Raw genomic sequence first — 14,138 nt, 5'->3', positions numbered from 1 at the left:
ACAGCTGGGCCCGAATAGAAAAGTATGGTGAAAAAACCATGAATTCCATATTCACATACCATAAATTTTATGGTCCAAACAATGCTTATTATCGTCCACGATACCGTGAATGCACGGTGGAATTCATTGTTTCCGACCATACATTTCACTGTTTTGGCGAAAATAACCATGAAAAAGGGGTATTGTTATGCAGCGTGACCATGAAAAAAATGGCGATTTTCCATACATTTGAAAGCTCAAAAATATGAAGTTCATGGTAACAACAGCTTCCGCTTTTTCACAATAAAACCATGAAAATCCGATTATTTCCATTGTTAAAACGAAGATGGAAATCAAGGTTTTTCTATGGTATTATAGTTTTTACCGTAAAATTTTATGGTTTACAATGAATAGTTTATAGTTTTTTGGATTGGAATAGTTTGCTCAATTTATTTCTAGTTCCAAGGAATTTTATTCATGATTAGTTGTGCTTTTAAACCAACTTTATGAATGTTAATTTAAAAGCACAACTTCATGAATAAATTTCCTTGGAACTAGAAATAACTTAAGCAAACTGTTTAATAAAAAAAGAAATAAAGAATAATTTCATTTTAATTTATAATTGTTTAAATACCTTTCATCACAGTGCAATTGGTTTTTGCTGAAATTCAGCCCTGATTTGAACTTTGATCCAGATATCAAAATCCAGATTACTGACCCTAAATTGAGAACCGAAGCCAACCGAGGCTTGTTCGATCTTTGTTGTTATCATAATTGTGGTACTAAAACTACTATGGCCAGCAACATTGCTTCTTGTAGCCCAACTTGGAACTTCTGTATTGTAACACAGGTTTTAGTATGGATTATTATTTTACCATGATGTACACTGTAACAATAACAATCAAAATAGAATTATTGTTATACCGTGCTTCTGATATTTTCAAAAACGATTAAAAAACGCTGAAGTTCATTGTTATAAATATTGAAAATCATTGTTTGGTTATTTTAAAACCATGGTCTTTGCTATTCGGGGGGTCATATGCTGTAAGCACCCTGGTTAGGAGCAAGGTGTGTATATATAGTGTGTGTTTCTAAAAACCTTGGGTGGAGCAAACATTTTGCTTATGACTGTAGGAACTTCGAAGTGTTGCGCTGCATTGAATTGTCAAAATTTATGTAGTCGATAATTTTTGTCTGGAATTGATTTACTTGGAAATCCCAATTTAAATAAAATAAAACAGTAGTAATCAGGACATTTTGAACTATTAGAAAATTGTAAAGTGGTGATTGATCTTTCCTCAATTCAGGAGAAATGCCAGTAAGTTGTTTATGCCCGTTGAATGAGCGGCCTTCATTAGTCATCTTAACCGATAGGGCGTGACTAAAATGCGTATGAATACTTATCTCTCTTTGAAGGCTTATCATTCCCAAATCAAAGACTACACTCACTCAGTGGGTAATATGGCTATTCTTCCGCTGCGAACTCAAGCTCGTGGCCCGGCCCCAACCAATGCCAACATCGAACAGGACATTATCGACGAATCGTTGTACTATTTCAAGGCGAACGTCTTCTTCCGAACATACGAAATCAAATCGGAGGTGGATCGCGTTCTGATCTATATAACCCTGTACATTACCGAATGTTTGAAGCGATTACAACGCTGTTCCAACAAAAACCAAGGCCTCCAGGAGATGTACACACTGGCAATATCGAAATTCGACATACCGGGAGAGCCAGGCTTCCCGCTGAATGCGGTCTACGCCAAGCCGGGCACGGCAACCGAGGCCGATTTGATGAAACAATATCTACAGCAGCTACGACAGGAAATCGGAATTCGGGTTTGCGAACGGGTTTTCTCCGGGGAAGATGGTAAACCAAGCAAATGGTGGCTGTGCTTTGCCAAAAAGAAGTTTATGGATAAGTCCCTTTCGGGACCAGGTCAATAGAGATTGGGCATGCGTTGACAGATTTGGTATTAACAGTTAATTTGAGATGAGAAATAGGACATGAAGGCATTTGATTTAAAATTTAAAAAAGATTGTATCACAGAGAACAGACGTACAAGCTCGAACAAAAAATCTTCAAAAAAGTGTGTAAAATTTCAAATGCAGACATCCAAAACATATATTGAAAATTGACTTTAAACAGGGCACCTAGTGCGCCGTTAAAAAGTTACAAATCAAATTTTCAAGTGTACAGTTTTCGAAAAGGCGTAATCGTATATATGAACTCATAATTAAACTAATGCCGCTGGAAATTTTACACAAGTTTCGTGGGCTAGCTTGTACGTCTGTTCTCTGTGATTGTATATCGATTGGCAAAAAGTCGTTTGGCATAAAATAATTAATTTACTTTTGGCATGTGGTATGCGAACCGGACAAGGGAATTGTCCCTAGTTTCGGGTAAACCTAGAAACACGGGGCCTTCCTAGGGATTTTAATAAACCTACACAGTAAATTTTCGCCAAAAAAAATGGCTGGAAACGTTCAGCAATCCAAAATTTTTCTGGAAACCAGCAATCGGTTTTCTAATTGCTGGATTTTTCAGCATTCGGTTGTGTTCCTTTCTATTTTGCTGAAAAATCAGCAATCGGTTTTCAAATTGCTGGACTTTCCAGCAATTGATCTAGTTTGCTGGAAAATCAGCAATCGAGTTGTCAAATTGGAGTCTGTTTGTTTTCGTACGCTGAAGCAAGGTGAGACTGTATTTCACGAACTTTGGTTAGATTAATATAATCATTTTTATTTTCCTCTATATTCTAGCAACCAGGCATCAAGTCAAGGGTAAGTTTTTATTGTACAGGATACTAATCAAAACTATTTTTACAGGTGGCGGATGATCAACACTTTGGCACAAAGCTGCCACCCCAGAGCCGGTGTATGTAACAAAAAGATTTTTTCGGAAATAAATGAATCCCTTATTGAAAATAAGAGAAAATTATTGTTTTTATTGCTAATTATATGCACAGCCAATATTAAAATTTAATTTTGAATTGAAATATAAATTTGATACTAAATACTGCCAGTTGTGTTGAAAAAAATAGCTGGTTTCCATAGTACTTTGAAATATAGAAGGTAGGCTATTCCACTCTCTTTGAACGTATTGGTAAGAGCCCCCAAAAATAGTTATGGAAAAAACTGGCAAATGTATGGAATTTTTCAGAAAATCAATTTTTTCCTCAAATTGACAATCATCAAAATTATGAGAAAAATATGCATTGATGCATTTTAATGCAACCAACAATATTTGGCTTTTCAAAATCGCTAAAAGTAATATGCAACGGGCTTTTGATCGATTTAAAACTAAAATTTGGTGATTATTTTTCCTTGTGTGGTCCTTTTCTTGTGCGGTTTGAACAAAAAATTCAATCAAATTGATTATTTATCACTGAAATATGAAGTATTTTACATTTTTATCAAATTTTGAACATAGACAGAAGAAAATATTTAATTTTTTGCCCTCAAAGAAGAGGGACGGTGATGAAAATTTCTTTTGAATGCTCATTATTTATGGTTCAGATCCGGAAATCCAAAGCAAAAAAATAGTTTCCGATGAGCCTGAAGAATCAATCTTTAATCTGAGGCCCTTTTCAAAGGAATCGAATGGCTATTGACGGAGAAATTAATAATTTGGATTGCAGCAATCTGTATTTCTGATTTTCCAGCAATTTGAATTGCTGGAAACCAGCATTCACGTTTGCTGTTTTTTCCAGCAATTTGAATTGCTGGAAAGTCAGCGGGACAAAAACCAGCAAAATTTTGCTGGTTTCCAGCAAAAAAAATTTCCTGTGTAGAAACTCGGTAAATTGGATAAAAAAATATTGTATTTTAATTTTTAGCAACGTTTAATGTTATCTTATGAGTTTTTAGATTTTTATGCCAAACAGCTTTACGCCAAATGACTATGCCAAACGGCGTAGGACCTTAAAAAAAGGTATGTCCTTTGAGTATTTTTTTTTTTTGAATGATGTTTTTATTAATTTAATTTTTTTTTTTTGATTAAGTAGGTCATTCAACTTAAAATATGATGACCTAGATACTGAAAAAGAATAAAAAGTACCAGATCATTACTATTTTTGTTACAATTTAACCTTCGAAAGTTTACTCCATGTAATCCTCTGCTAGAAGCAAATGATAGAATATCAAAGTATCTTTAAAAATGTTATTTCTCTACATTTTTTACTTCCTTTGTTGCGTTTTTCGTTTCAGTGAAATTTAAAAAAAAAACTAAACCTCTTATTGATTACATTTATTGCCTCTTTTTTTTTTAGTTTCACTTACATGTAAAGTCTGGATCTCTCTGTCATTGTTGCAAGTGCCGGTTGTGAGCACCTCGAGCTTGAATAGATGATGTAATACTTCCTTTCCCTCGCCTTACGACATTTACCTTTTTAGTTTTACATAACTCACAGAGTACACGTTCAGGTTACAGTTTTATTCTTCAAATAAATAATTTCGGTTTGAATTAAATAAGTTAAAAACAAATTACACACCCACATATTTTTGCTTCTTTTGTATGAAAGAACTTGTCTTTTTGTTCAAAGATCTCTTAGAGAAACACGTTTTTTTCGCATGATTTTTTTGCTAATTAATCCTACGACGAACAGTTATTTTTGTCTAGCGAAAAATGTAATCTATCGTCTGATTTCACATGAATGGAATTCTCTTACATATGAGAGAAAAATTGGCATTAATGGTTTGTTCCGGAGATCTCTCCAATAATAATACTTATGTATGTTTTTTTTTGTAGCAATCGGCCCCTAACGCTGATTCGGGCAAGAAATGTATAAGTGTAGCCTAGAAGCTCTCTTGAAAATAGGGATGTTGTAGAGCTTCCTCGGCCGAGATGCGGTTGTGCGGATTGATTTCCAGCAGCTTGCGCAACAGCTCGTAAGCGGAATCGGAAAATTCGTCCTCGGTGAAGTCTCGATTGGCTTCGGAATGTTCGCATAAACATTCGTCCAGTCGCTGCTGACAGTTGTCGCAGCTGTTCGCAAACGTAGCCGCGGGTTCCTCCGTCTGCTGGTCCTGCTGCTGTTGCTGACGTGTCCGGAGGCGGCGAAAACGGAAACGCAAACGAAGACAAAGTTTGCGCAGGTCCAATGGTTGTTTGCGTTGTGCTGTTTTAACGTGACGACCTAGATGTGCGGCAGTCTTTTTGATGCGCTGATCACCAAAAACGGTGATGATCTCGGCCAGCGAGTGAAAATCATCAGAATTTTTGAAAAAAGGATAACACCGGGACAGAATACTAAGGAACATGACGCCTGCAGCCCAGATGTCGACTACGGTCGTTTGATCAGGATACTTTAGCAGTACTTCTGGGGGACGATAACCGGGTGTTCCGGCGCGCGAAGCTTGCATCTCTTTCTTAACCAGACAGATGTTACAAACTTGGCTCTTACCGAAGCACTCGCAAATAGCATCCGATTTGACTCCAGATGATTGGTAAAGATTTCTTGTTGCACCCGTGGCAGTTTTCGGAGGGATTGGTGCAATCGATGCTGATGTATTCAGTAGACCCTGTTGTTGTTGCTGCTGACGTTGCGTTGCAGCTTTAATATTGGTACTTATTCCCAGCACGGTTGACTTAACCTGCCGAACTAGCGGCGAGCCGTAGAGATCCTTAGTTATATTCGAGAGCTTCATCGGTGAGATGATTTGATTCGACTGTTTCAATGGGGTCTTGAAGATTGCAGGCGCTTGTTGTCCTTGCGATGCGCCAACAACAGCACCCTGTTCAACAGTCTGGTTAGTTGTACTATTCTCCAGATTATCATCAGCTAATTTGACCCGTTTCTGCTGCTGCTGGAGGCCAACATCGTCGCAACCAAGATGGTTCCCGTCGGGACCAGTAGCACCAGAAAGACGTCTTTTTCCAGTTTTATCAGCATCTCCTGAGGATTCTTTGCTGGCGACCTTACGATAACTGATATCCTGAGCCAGACCAAAATCTACCAGCAAAAATTTCTGTTGCTTTCGATTGTACAGAAAGTTGCTCGGTTTGACGTCCCGATGAATCACGTTGAACTCATGTACTCGCTTGAGTGCCACCAACAGATTCCGCATATACAACTGCACCTCCGCCGGGCCCATCTTGTCGTAATACTGATGAAACTGGTCGTGCGCAATGTATGGCATCACGAATGCCACCGATTCCTGCCGCCGCAGGCACAGATCCACACCGACCACGTTCCCTGCGCCGCCGATCTGCATCATGCAGCGCAGTTCCCGTTCGATACGACTCGGGTGACTAGTGGGAACTACGTGCTTGATAGCGAAAAGCTTCCTGCGCTCGGTCGGAAGCCTCTCGTGGCACTTGAGCGAACCAAGAAACACCGAGCTGAACGTACCATGACCAATCTTACGATGGATCCTGAAAATGTTATCGATGTCCGGGATTTGTTGACGAAGGGTAGCGACCAACTCTGCGAAAGACAAGCGTGAACAAACCAATTTAAATTCAAAAAAACTTATCGAAAATGATAGTTTGTTCTCATGATGCATGAATAAAAAAAATAAAATGGTATTTCCTGTGTTTCCAAATCGTAATTATAATTAACCAAATTATTATTATTATTAAAAACATTTTACCATTCTTATAGCACTCGTGTCTGCTAAAAAATATCCAAAATTTAATGTTTTTTTAAGATGCAGGGCTACTTCAGAAATAGAAACGTCGCTGGTGAACTGGCAACAAAACACATGCTTCCGACATGCGTTCCTTGTCGAAAGTCTTTCGGAAGTCCGGAATTCCGTAGTAAAATTTAGGCTGGCGCTATTATATTATGACATGACCTGAGTTATTGATGGTTTAGTAGGTGAATATTCCAGTCCTCAATAATTGTAATTGTTATTTATTGTTTATCACCTTCAACGCAGACTGTTAGTTACAATCAACTTTATAGTCAGGTTAAGGAAAACACTTCTTAATTTTTTTCTTTGTGTTTTGATGGCTAGGGCAAATTTGCACAACTCTTCCCTAATAATATTCTACTTATTGAGTGTTAATAAAAAAAAATAAGCAGATAATGACATGGAACCAGAATAAGACATGGAACTGTCATTCAAGATCTTATAATGGAAGTAAGCCTGCCCCTCTTAGTGCGCCTTAAAACCTGGTTTACACTTCCCGTGAAAATGAATGTGAAAAAATCGTATTTTGGCAATAACTCAAAACAGACATTAATCGGATTCGATTCCACCATGTTACAAAATCTAGTTTAGTCGAGTAATTGAGGAAATAAAAATTTCCACGGTCATTTTCACGAGAAGTGTAAATGGGCATTACAACTTAACGGTATAGTACGGAACAGTAACGATATGGAATGCGCCCGATGCAGCTCGATTCTGTAATTTGCCCTACTTTTAAACATAGGTTATGGAAGATTTCGACGATAAAATACATCATGACATTGTTATTTTGTTCCTTATCCATCCGAATCAGTTACACCAGGTTATGATTTCCGACATAACTGTGTACAATGCAATTAAAGCTCATCAAAAAATTATTAAATTTTCATCATCCTAACCACCTGTCTTTACCCATAAAAATAATGTGCATCGATCCAATTTTTCTCCTGCTTGCCAATTATCAGTTCACTCATTTTTTTTCTTTTATATAAATTTAGAAAAATACTCACTTTCATCCTTCTTTGGCACCTCGGCGTTCAACAGTTCGGCTAGTTCCGCCGATCCTTCCGTTTGAGTGGCCAACAACGTGGTGGGCTTGCATGGTGCACTTTCGCTTCCACTTTTCTTCGGAGTCTCGCCGATAACCTCCATGTTCTTGTGTGGTTGATGATGTTGTGTGAGATGGTGGCCTTCCGCTGTTGTTCTGTTGATGGCTGCACGCGTTTTCTGCTTTTCCCATGAGCTGGGTTGCCAGATACCCTGATTTGTCAGTGCACCATTTGACAGGTCGATTCAGGCACTGCAGCTGACCTCACTGTTTTTGACACTTCTCAGCTCCTGTTTTGATTCCTTGTTTTCAAATTGTACACGCTGAGGAAACAAAGCAAGCATTCGGGTCTTCGTTTAATTTTTACTCACAAGTTTTACGCAATTACGCCGGCGGTCGTGGCCTAGAGGATAGCGTTCCAGTCTTCTAAGCCAGAGTCCATGAGATCGAATCCCGATCACGGCACATATAGTACTCTTTCTGTGGTCTGATGGTTTTAGCATTTGTAAGATGCTAGCCATAATATCCTTGAAAGATGTACGCCTTAGAGTTAAGTAAAATTAGATCTCTTCAAAGAAACATGAAGTTTCACTGAGATCCTATATGTGTGTGTTCGTTTAAAAAAAAAAAAAAAAAAAAAAAAAAAAAAAAAAAAAAAAAAAACAAAAAAAAAAAAAAAAAATTAGTTTTCAGCTCAATTTTTGAACAAAAAAAATATTTTTTTGTTCATCCAGCTGAAAACAGAAATATTGGAATAGTTTAACCACTGATCAGTTGTTAAACTATCCGACGCTATTTTTATTCCTCTAAAACAACATTTCGTAAAAATTTAGAATAGTTCAGCCTACTCTTGCAGTACGTTTACCAGAGAATTTTCCTATTATATTGCATTATTTCTGTCTCTGCACAGTGTCGTCGTAAAAGTGGATTGCCTGAGCGTTAACTTTAGAGCTTGAACATTGAGCCAGAAAACAGTGCTGAGGATTTTTTTTGTCCAAGCTTTCGGCGATTTGGACAGATGTTTTATTTGAAGATGGATCAGATGTCGCTTTTCTTATATGCAGGTTCACTGGTATTTCACAGCCTCCGGTCTTCAATACACAAGAAGCATCCGGATATTCGATTCGGCACATTCGAATTCTTTACGGCGTGTTCGTAAATTGATTTTTTCTATCGAAGTGATTTTTTTTTTATCGATGCTGGCGTTCGTAAATTCCAAACAAACGTATGCAAAAGCATATGGAAAGTGATTTGACATCTACCAAACAAATCAATCGACTGATGCATCACCCAAAAAAATCAATTTACGAACGCGCCGTTAAAAGCTCTGCATTTGGATATTCGATGGATTTTTTGTTTCAAGTAGAAGCGCTGTCCCCAGAATATTCAATGCCAGTGGGTTGGTCCAAAAAAAAAATGTTGAAAAAGAAGCATGTTGAAACATTTCAATAAGCAAACCTTCTTTCAGAACTTTTTAAGCATTTTCAACTTTCTGTACGTTCCCGGAGAGATTTCCGTCAAGAAACCAAAAATGTGCTTAATTCACAAAATGGGACTTGGTTTTTTGCTATCCTTGAACTGAATTTTTAGTTGAATTTCTTGACCGTGCAGCTACACGAAAAATTTCGCCGCCCTCCATTTCTTGTTCGTAAAATTTTGTAAACAGGACACGCGAACTGTCAACACAAAAGGGAACTATACGTCATCATGTCAATGTTCAAGTAAAGAAAAGAAAAAGATTATGTGTGCGTAAAAATAATATCAAAATATTTTGTTTTGTTTTGTAAAAGAAAATTTCAACCCCAACGGGATCTTTAAAACACTCGAAGATCTTTTGGTAATTAATCTTTCACAACTATCATTTATCACAAAATTTCACGAACGTTCGCGTGAAATTGTTTGCTGAAAATATTATCCCTCGGTGATCGAAAATGGCAAACATTCAAGAATTAAACGATTCCATAAATTTGTACAAAGCACAGGTAACTTATGCATTAAAACACTTATACAATATAAAAAAAAACAAATAACATTTAAGCTGGAGCAAGTCGACTGTACTTTGGCCACTACAACGTCTGAATCTGAACGCAATGAGCTCGAAAACCTTAGACGGGACCTGGCCGAATTACTACAGTTAACCCTTGAAACCCTGAAGCATCAGACTGAGGCAATCCCAAAAGCTGACAACAGTACAGAATTTTCGGCCGAAGACCCAAATAATGACGAGTATGCTTCGTTCATGGCTGAAATAAGTGCTTTGGACGCACCAGTCACGGGTAAACCCTGCCAAACAGCTTCCACCCTTGACGGTACGGATGATGTAAATAAGGAAACGAATTCGAACCTTGAGGACACCTTCCAGCAATTAGTGGGAAGCAAATGTTCGGCTCCACATGTTCATAAGTGGGGCTCTAAGATGTATCACAATGCTATGATTTGTAGTTTTGATTCTACGGACGTAACTAATGTAACGGTAAAGATACTGTTCATTAACCCGACTCACCAAGAAATGATACCCTGCAGTTACTATCTGGAAGGAGAATGTAAATTTGACGATGACCGATGTCGTTATTCACATGGCGAAAATGTAACATTTGACGAACTTAAAGATTATCATGAACCTAACTTTGAACTATTGAAAAAGAAACATCCAAAGGTTCTTGTCAAACAAAAGAACAAGCTCTGGAGTAAAGGGACAGTGAAGGAGGCGGATTTTAAGAATAAGACTTGCGAAATACTGCTCGAGGAAGGGAAGAAAGCCGTAGAAGCTCCATTCGAAAACATTTTTCCTCTGAAGGATCAAGAAGAAACGGACGATAGCTCAGATAATGGAAGCGAAAACGAAGATGATGATTTGACAGCCATGAGAAATGCACACATCATTCAACAAAGTCTTTTGAATCCTGTTCCATCACAGAGGTTGGGTGAATGGGAGAAGCATACACGTGGAATCGGATCGAAAATTATGCAGAAAATGGGCTACGTCGTGGGAGCTGGTCTCGGTAGCAGGGGTGAAGGTAGAGTGGTTCCGGTTTGCGCTCAAGTGTTACCACAAGGAAAATCGTTGGATTACTGCATGCAATTGAGGGAAAAATCTAACGGTAATAGCGACTTATTCAGTGTGGAGAAAAAATTGCTACGTGAACAAAGAATTCAGGAAAGAAGGAATGCAAATTTCGCTAGGCGTAACAACAACAAATCAGATGTGTTCAGTTTTATAAACACTCAAATTCTAGGTGGAGGAGAAGAAGCATCTAAATCAGTTGGAAGTAGCAGCTCCAAGAAAAATAATTTAGACATTCCAAGTTGCTCTTCGAAAAACCTCAACGTGGCAAGTTTGGTTCTCGGTGAGCAGACAAAGCGATTAGAGTTGGACATAGTTAAACTATCGCAATCCTTGAGTAGACATCAACCGGGATCTGTAATGCATACCAATCTTAACAAGCAGATTTCAGCTAAACGGAACGAAATTCGCCAGATTCAGGAGACAGAAGTATCAATTTCTCGAGAACAACAATTGAGATCCGACAAAAAGAAGATGACTGTGTTCTAGAAAAGTTCAAGATTATGGAACAATTTCCTACCTAGCTATTAATTTTCTCTACCAAGCATTTTAAGTTTGTTAAAAATTTAAAGCAAAAAGATGTTTTTTGATTATTTCTCACGAACCATTCTTACCTAACAATAAGAAAAAAAAAAATAAGCAGGAACACAACATTACAAATTTCAGTCACAGCTTGATCCTCTTTATTCTTCTACATAGGTAATACATAACATAGAAATATTTATTGAATCAGTAACTAAGTGAACTAACTTAAAGCTGTACACAACACAGAATTGTACTTAAAATTAAAAAAAACTAAGAAATTTCTAAAATCCTACGTTTGAGAAAGTATATAGTGTAGCATTAACTAATCACGATATAGATGGTCAAAACTGGGAAGTATGATGTTTGGCATTATTTCATTTGGCAAATGGCCATTTGTATAATGCCATGTGGCTTAAAGGCCATTTGACATAAAGGCTTTTTGGTAAGATTTTATTTTTTCGTGTGGTCAAGATTCACTTTTTAGACAGAGTCGCAAGTTTTCTTAAGCCTAGTCCACACTAGGCAACTTGGACTTGGCGATTTCGGTTGCTGAGACTTGTTTAAGTTTACATCTTGGTTGCTGAATGTCTCCCATATTTGTTGGGAGACTTGAGACGAGACGAGATGCAAATGTAAACATAAACAAGTCTCAGCAACCGAAATCGCAGTCCAAGTTGCCTAGTGTGGACTATATAGGCTTTATTTTTAAGTTTTGCGCCATTGCTGCAAACATCGAGGATGCAGAGACACTAAATAAAAAATTGGAATTTTGAGGGAAAGTGAATGAACTAGCTTGTGAACAATTAAATTACTGTTTAAAAATCGCTTGGACTTTTGGTCAGTTCTTTTATCAATGCATTAAAAGATTATTTAACTGAGAATAGTGTTGTCTATTGATTCAAATTCCGATCTAGCACTGCTTTAGTTTCTTGCTTCAAGGTTTGCCCTATCACTCGCAAGGTGTTTTTATCTTCTAATTTATCACACAGCTTTTGAAAACAGTTATTCATTATTTCTTTGATCATCATATCAAAATCTTGTTTTCCTTTTTGGGGCGATTGCTTTTGAATCTGGTCTTCTAAGCTCGCAATACTCTTTTCCAAGTTTTCTACTTGTTTTACAAGTAGTGCATTGTTTTGCCTCATGGAATCCTGCTCCGTTATCATAATTTGTAATTTTTCATTCAAAACCTTTAATTCCTCAGTTTTTTCGGAAATGATCGAATTTTTAGCAGTTATTTCATTAGATAAGTTTTCAATTTGTTTCAAGTTTTTGTCATTTTCGACATTACTGAGATGCAAATCTTGCTGTAATTGTTCAATTTCTTTGGAATAGAAATTACATTGTCTCTCTGATGCTGCCAAATTATCTTTCAACGAAGTAAATTCTTCGGCAGAACTGGTTTTTGATTCTAAATTTTTAACTTTATTTTTCAACACATGATTTTCTTTCTTCAGCTCAAGATTTTTTTCTTCTAATTGCAGAATATCTTCATCTTTGTCAATGTTCGACCTTGCATCTGATCCATTGTTTATATTAATGAGCTCTATTTTGTCTAGCATTCGATCCAGTTTGGTTTCGAGCTTCGATAAGTTCATTCGAACTTCAGTTCCTTGCATGCGCGATTCGGTCATGAACAAATTAAAATTCACATCGGTGGCCGTTTGCATCATGCTTTGTCCAGCGATAGCCGAAGAAAATGCTGCAGCTGCCTGTGAGGACGGCACCATTTGCATTCCAATGGCTACAGGATGAATTTTTCCACCGCTTCCACTGCGTCGATGATGTCGTGGAATGGTTTCTATCCGTGCTACATCTGTATCGGATGAATCGCTGACCTCATTTACGCTGCTAGTTTTATCTGATTGAGGAAGAATGGATTGGCCCATTCGTGCCATTCTCGAAATTAAACGATGTTTGTTGCTTGTTTCTACCTCTGATTCAGGCTCCTCTACAATAGGAAAGCTTCGAGCTGCAGGTACTGGAGGTTTAGGCTCAGGCGGCTCAGTTGTTTCCAAATGTATCAAACAAACCTTTCCCAGTATGGTCAAAATTTGTTCTTTTTCTACGCTTTTATCAAACAGGACGCTCCAGAAACTTTCATCATCAGTTCTAAATTGTAAATATTCGCTCTTTACATAGATTTCCGTTGTTGGAGTTACATTTAGTGTGGCCAGTGCATCCGTTTTTGTTCTATAAAGAATAATCTTTAACGCAGTATCCAATTTGAGTAACGCCAACCCAAGTTTTCCAAGTCCCTTATTGTTGTTGTCGATCCTAACAAAGAAAATTAAATTAAATATTGAACCTTAAATCAATCAAATTTAATCATACAATTTGTACGCTGTTACTACGCTGGCCAAGGCCACGATCCATTCGGGATTATTAGTCTTTTCCTGAGATGTTTTCGTCTCTCGAATCTTGTCACTTTCATTCTGCTGAGTGGCCGAAGGTGGAACATACCGGAATGAAGAGGAACCGTAGCGATCGGATATTTTGGAAGCAGAAGAAACAGTTCCTCTTTCCTTCGCAACATCCGGCCTAGGGTTCGGTTCTTCCTTTCGTTTGATGGTGTTGGTCGATGGCTTAGCAATACCGAAAATTTTAGCCAGCGTTGAGCTGCAAAATTTATGATTGTAACAATGCTTTTATTTACTATTGTTTCTTACTTTGGTGTGGGCTTGAAGAAGTCATCGTCGTCGTCTGAGTGCTGGCCAACTGAACCGGAACCACCGATTGGCATTTTCAAACTTTTTTATTATGAATTACGATGTTTTCGTGCTTTTTTCGGTTTCCACCAGAAAATATGAAGTTTCGCTATTTATTTTCCTTATCAGCTGATGACAATTTTGTTTCAATGATCATCAGTCTGTTCGGTCTGCTCAATGG

General features: G+C 37.6%; 4 protein-coding genes across 4 annotated transcripts; 2 read left to right on the top strand and 2 right to left on the bottom strand.

Annotated features, from left to right (window-relative positions):
* The first annotated feature begins 1,126 nt into the window (after positions 1–1,126).
* Positions 1,127–4,049, top strand: LOC129755126 (actin-related protein 2/3 complex subunit 3). The gene is made up of 2 exons (XM_055751459.1): positions 1,127–1,297; positions 1,396–4,049. The coding sequence occupies exons 1-2, from the start codon at positions 1,292–1,294 to the stop codon at positions 1,924–1,926; spliced, it is 537 nt and encodes a 178-aa protein (XP_055607434.1). The 5' UTR covers positions 1,127–1,291; the 3' UTR covers positions 1,927–4,049.
* Positions 4,050–4,213: 164 nt separating this feature from the next.
* On the bottom strand, positions 4,214–7,874 carry LOC129755125 (cell division cycle 7-related protein kinase). Its single transcript, XM_055751458.1, has 2 exons — positions 7,623–7,874; positions 4,214–6,407 (listed from the first exon to the last, which is right to left on the bottom strand). The coding sequence occupies exons 1-2, from the start codon at positions 7,762–7,764 to the stop codon at positions 4,777–4,779; spliced, it is 1,773 nt and encodes a 590-aa protein (XP_055607433.1). The 5' UTR covers positions 7,765–7,874; the 3' UTR covers positions 4,214–4,776.
* A 1,504-nt stretch (positions 7,875–9,378) lies between these two features.
* Positions 9,379–12,130, top strand: LOC129756504 (zinc finger CCCH-type with G patch domain-containing protein). The gene is made up of 2 exons (XM_055753407.1): positions 9,379–9,642; positions 9,699–12,130. Exons 1-2 carry the CDS (start codon positions 9,592–9,594, stop codon positions 11,211–11,213), a joined length of 1,566 nt encoding a protein of 521 aa, XP_055609382.1. The 5' UTR covers positions 9,379–9,591; the 3' UTR covers positions 11,214–12,130.
* On the bottom strand, positions 11,390–14,128 carry LOC129756503 (uncharacterized). The gene is made up of 3 exons (XM_055753406.1): positions 13,919–14,128; positions 13,584–13,868; positions 11,390–13,526 (listed from the first exon to the last, which is right to left on the bottom strand). The coding sequence occupies exons 1-3, from the start codon at positions 13,990–13,992 to the stop codon at positions 12,140–12,142; spliced, it is 1,746 nt and encodes a 581-aa protein (XP_055609381.1). The 5' UTR covers positions 13,993–14,128; the 3' UTR covers positions 11,390–12,139.
* Positions 14,129–14,138: the final 10 nt, after the last annotated feature.

Source organism: Uranotaenia lowii, chromosome 3 (genome assembly GCF_029784155.1).
Source record: "Uranotaenia lowii strain MFRU-FL chromosome 3, ASM2978415v1, whole genome shotgun sequence".
Taxonomy (NCBI): domain Eukaryota; kingdom Metazoa; phylum Arthropoda; class Insecta; order Diptera; family Culicidae; genus Uranotaenia; species Uranotaenia lowii.
The sequence above is the reverse complement of the archived record's forward strand: the minus strand, read 5'-3'. Positions and strand labels throughout refer to the sequence as shown.

Bases quoted from the DNA above. Each gene is read 5' to 3' on its own strand.
- LOC129755125 (XM_055751458.1), bottom strand. From the start codon at position 7,764: ATGGAGGTTATCGGCGAGACTCCGAAGAAAAGTGGAAGCGAAAGTGCA. The intron at 6,408-7,622 runs GTGAGTATTTTT...TGTCTTTCGCAG, and splicing joins GGTGCCAAAGAAGGATGAAA to AGTTGGTCGCTACCCTTCGT.
- LOC129756503 (XM_055753406.1), bottom strand. From the start codon at position 13,992: ATGCCAATCGGTGGTTCCGGTTCAGTTGGCCAGCACTCAGACGACGAC. The intron at 13,869-13,918 runs GTAAGAAACAAT...TAAATTTTGCAG, and splicing joins TTCTTCAAGCCCACACCAAA to CTCAACGCTGGCTAAAATTT. The intron at 13,527-13,583 runs GTATGATTAAAT...TTTCTTTGTTAG, and splicing joins GTAGTAACAGCGTACAAATT to GATCGACAACAACAATAAGG.
- LOC129756504 (XM_055753407.1), top strand. From the start codon at position 9,592: ATGGCAAACATTCAAGAATTAAACGATTCCATAAATTTGTACAAAGCA. The intron at 9,643-9,698 runs GTAACTTATGCA...ATAACATTTAAG, and splicing joins TAAATTTGTACAAAGCACAG to CTGGAGCAAGTCGACTGTAC.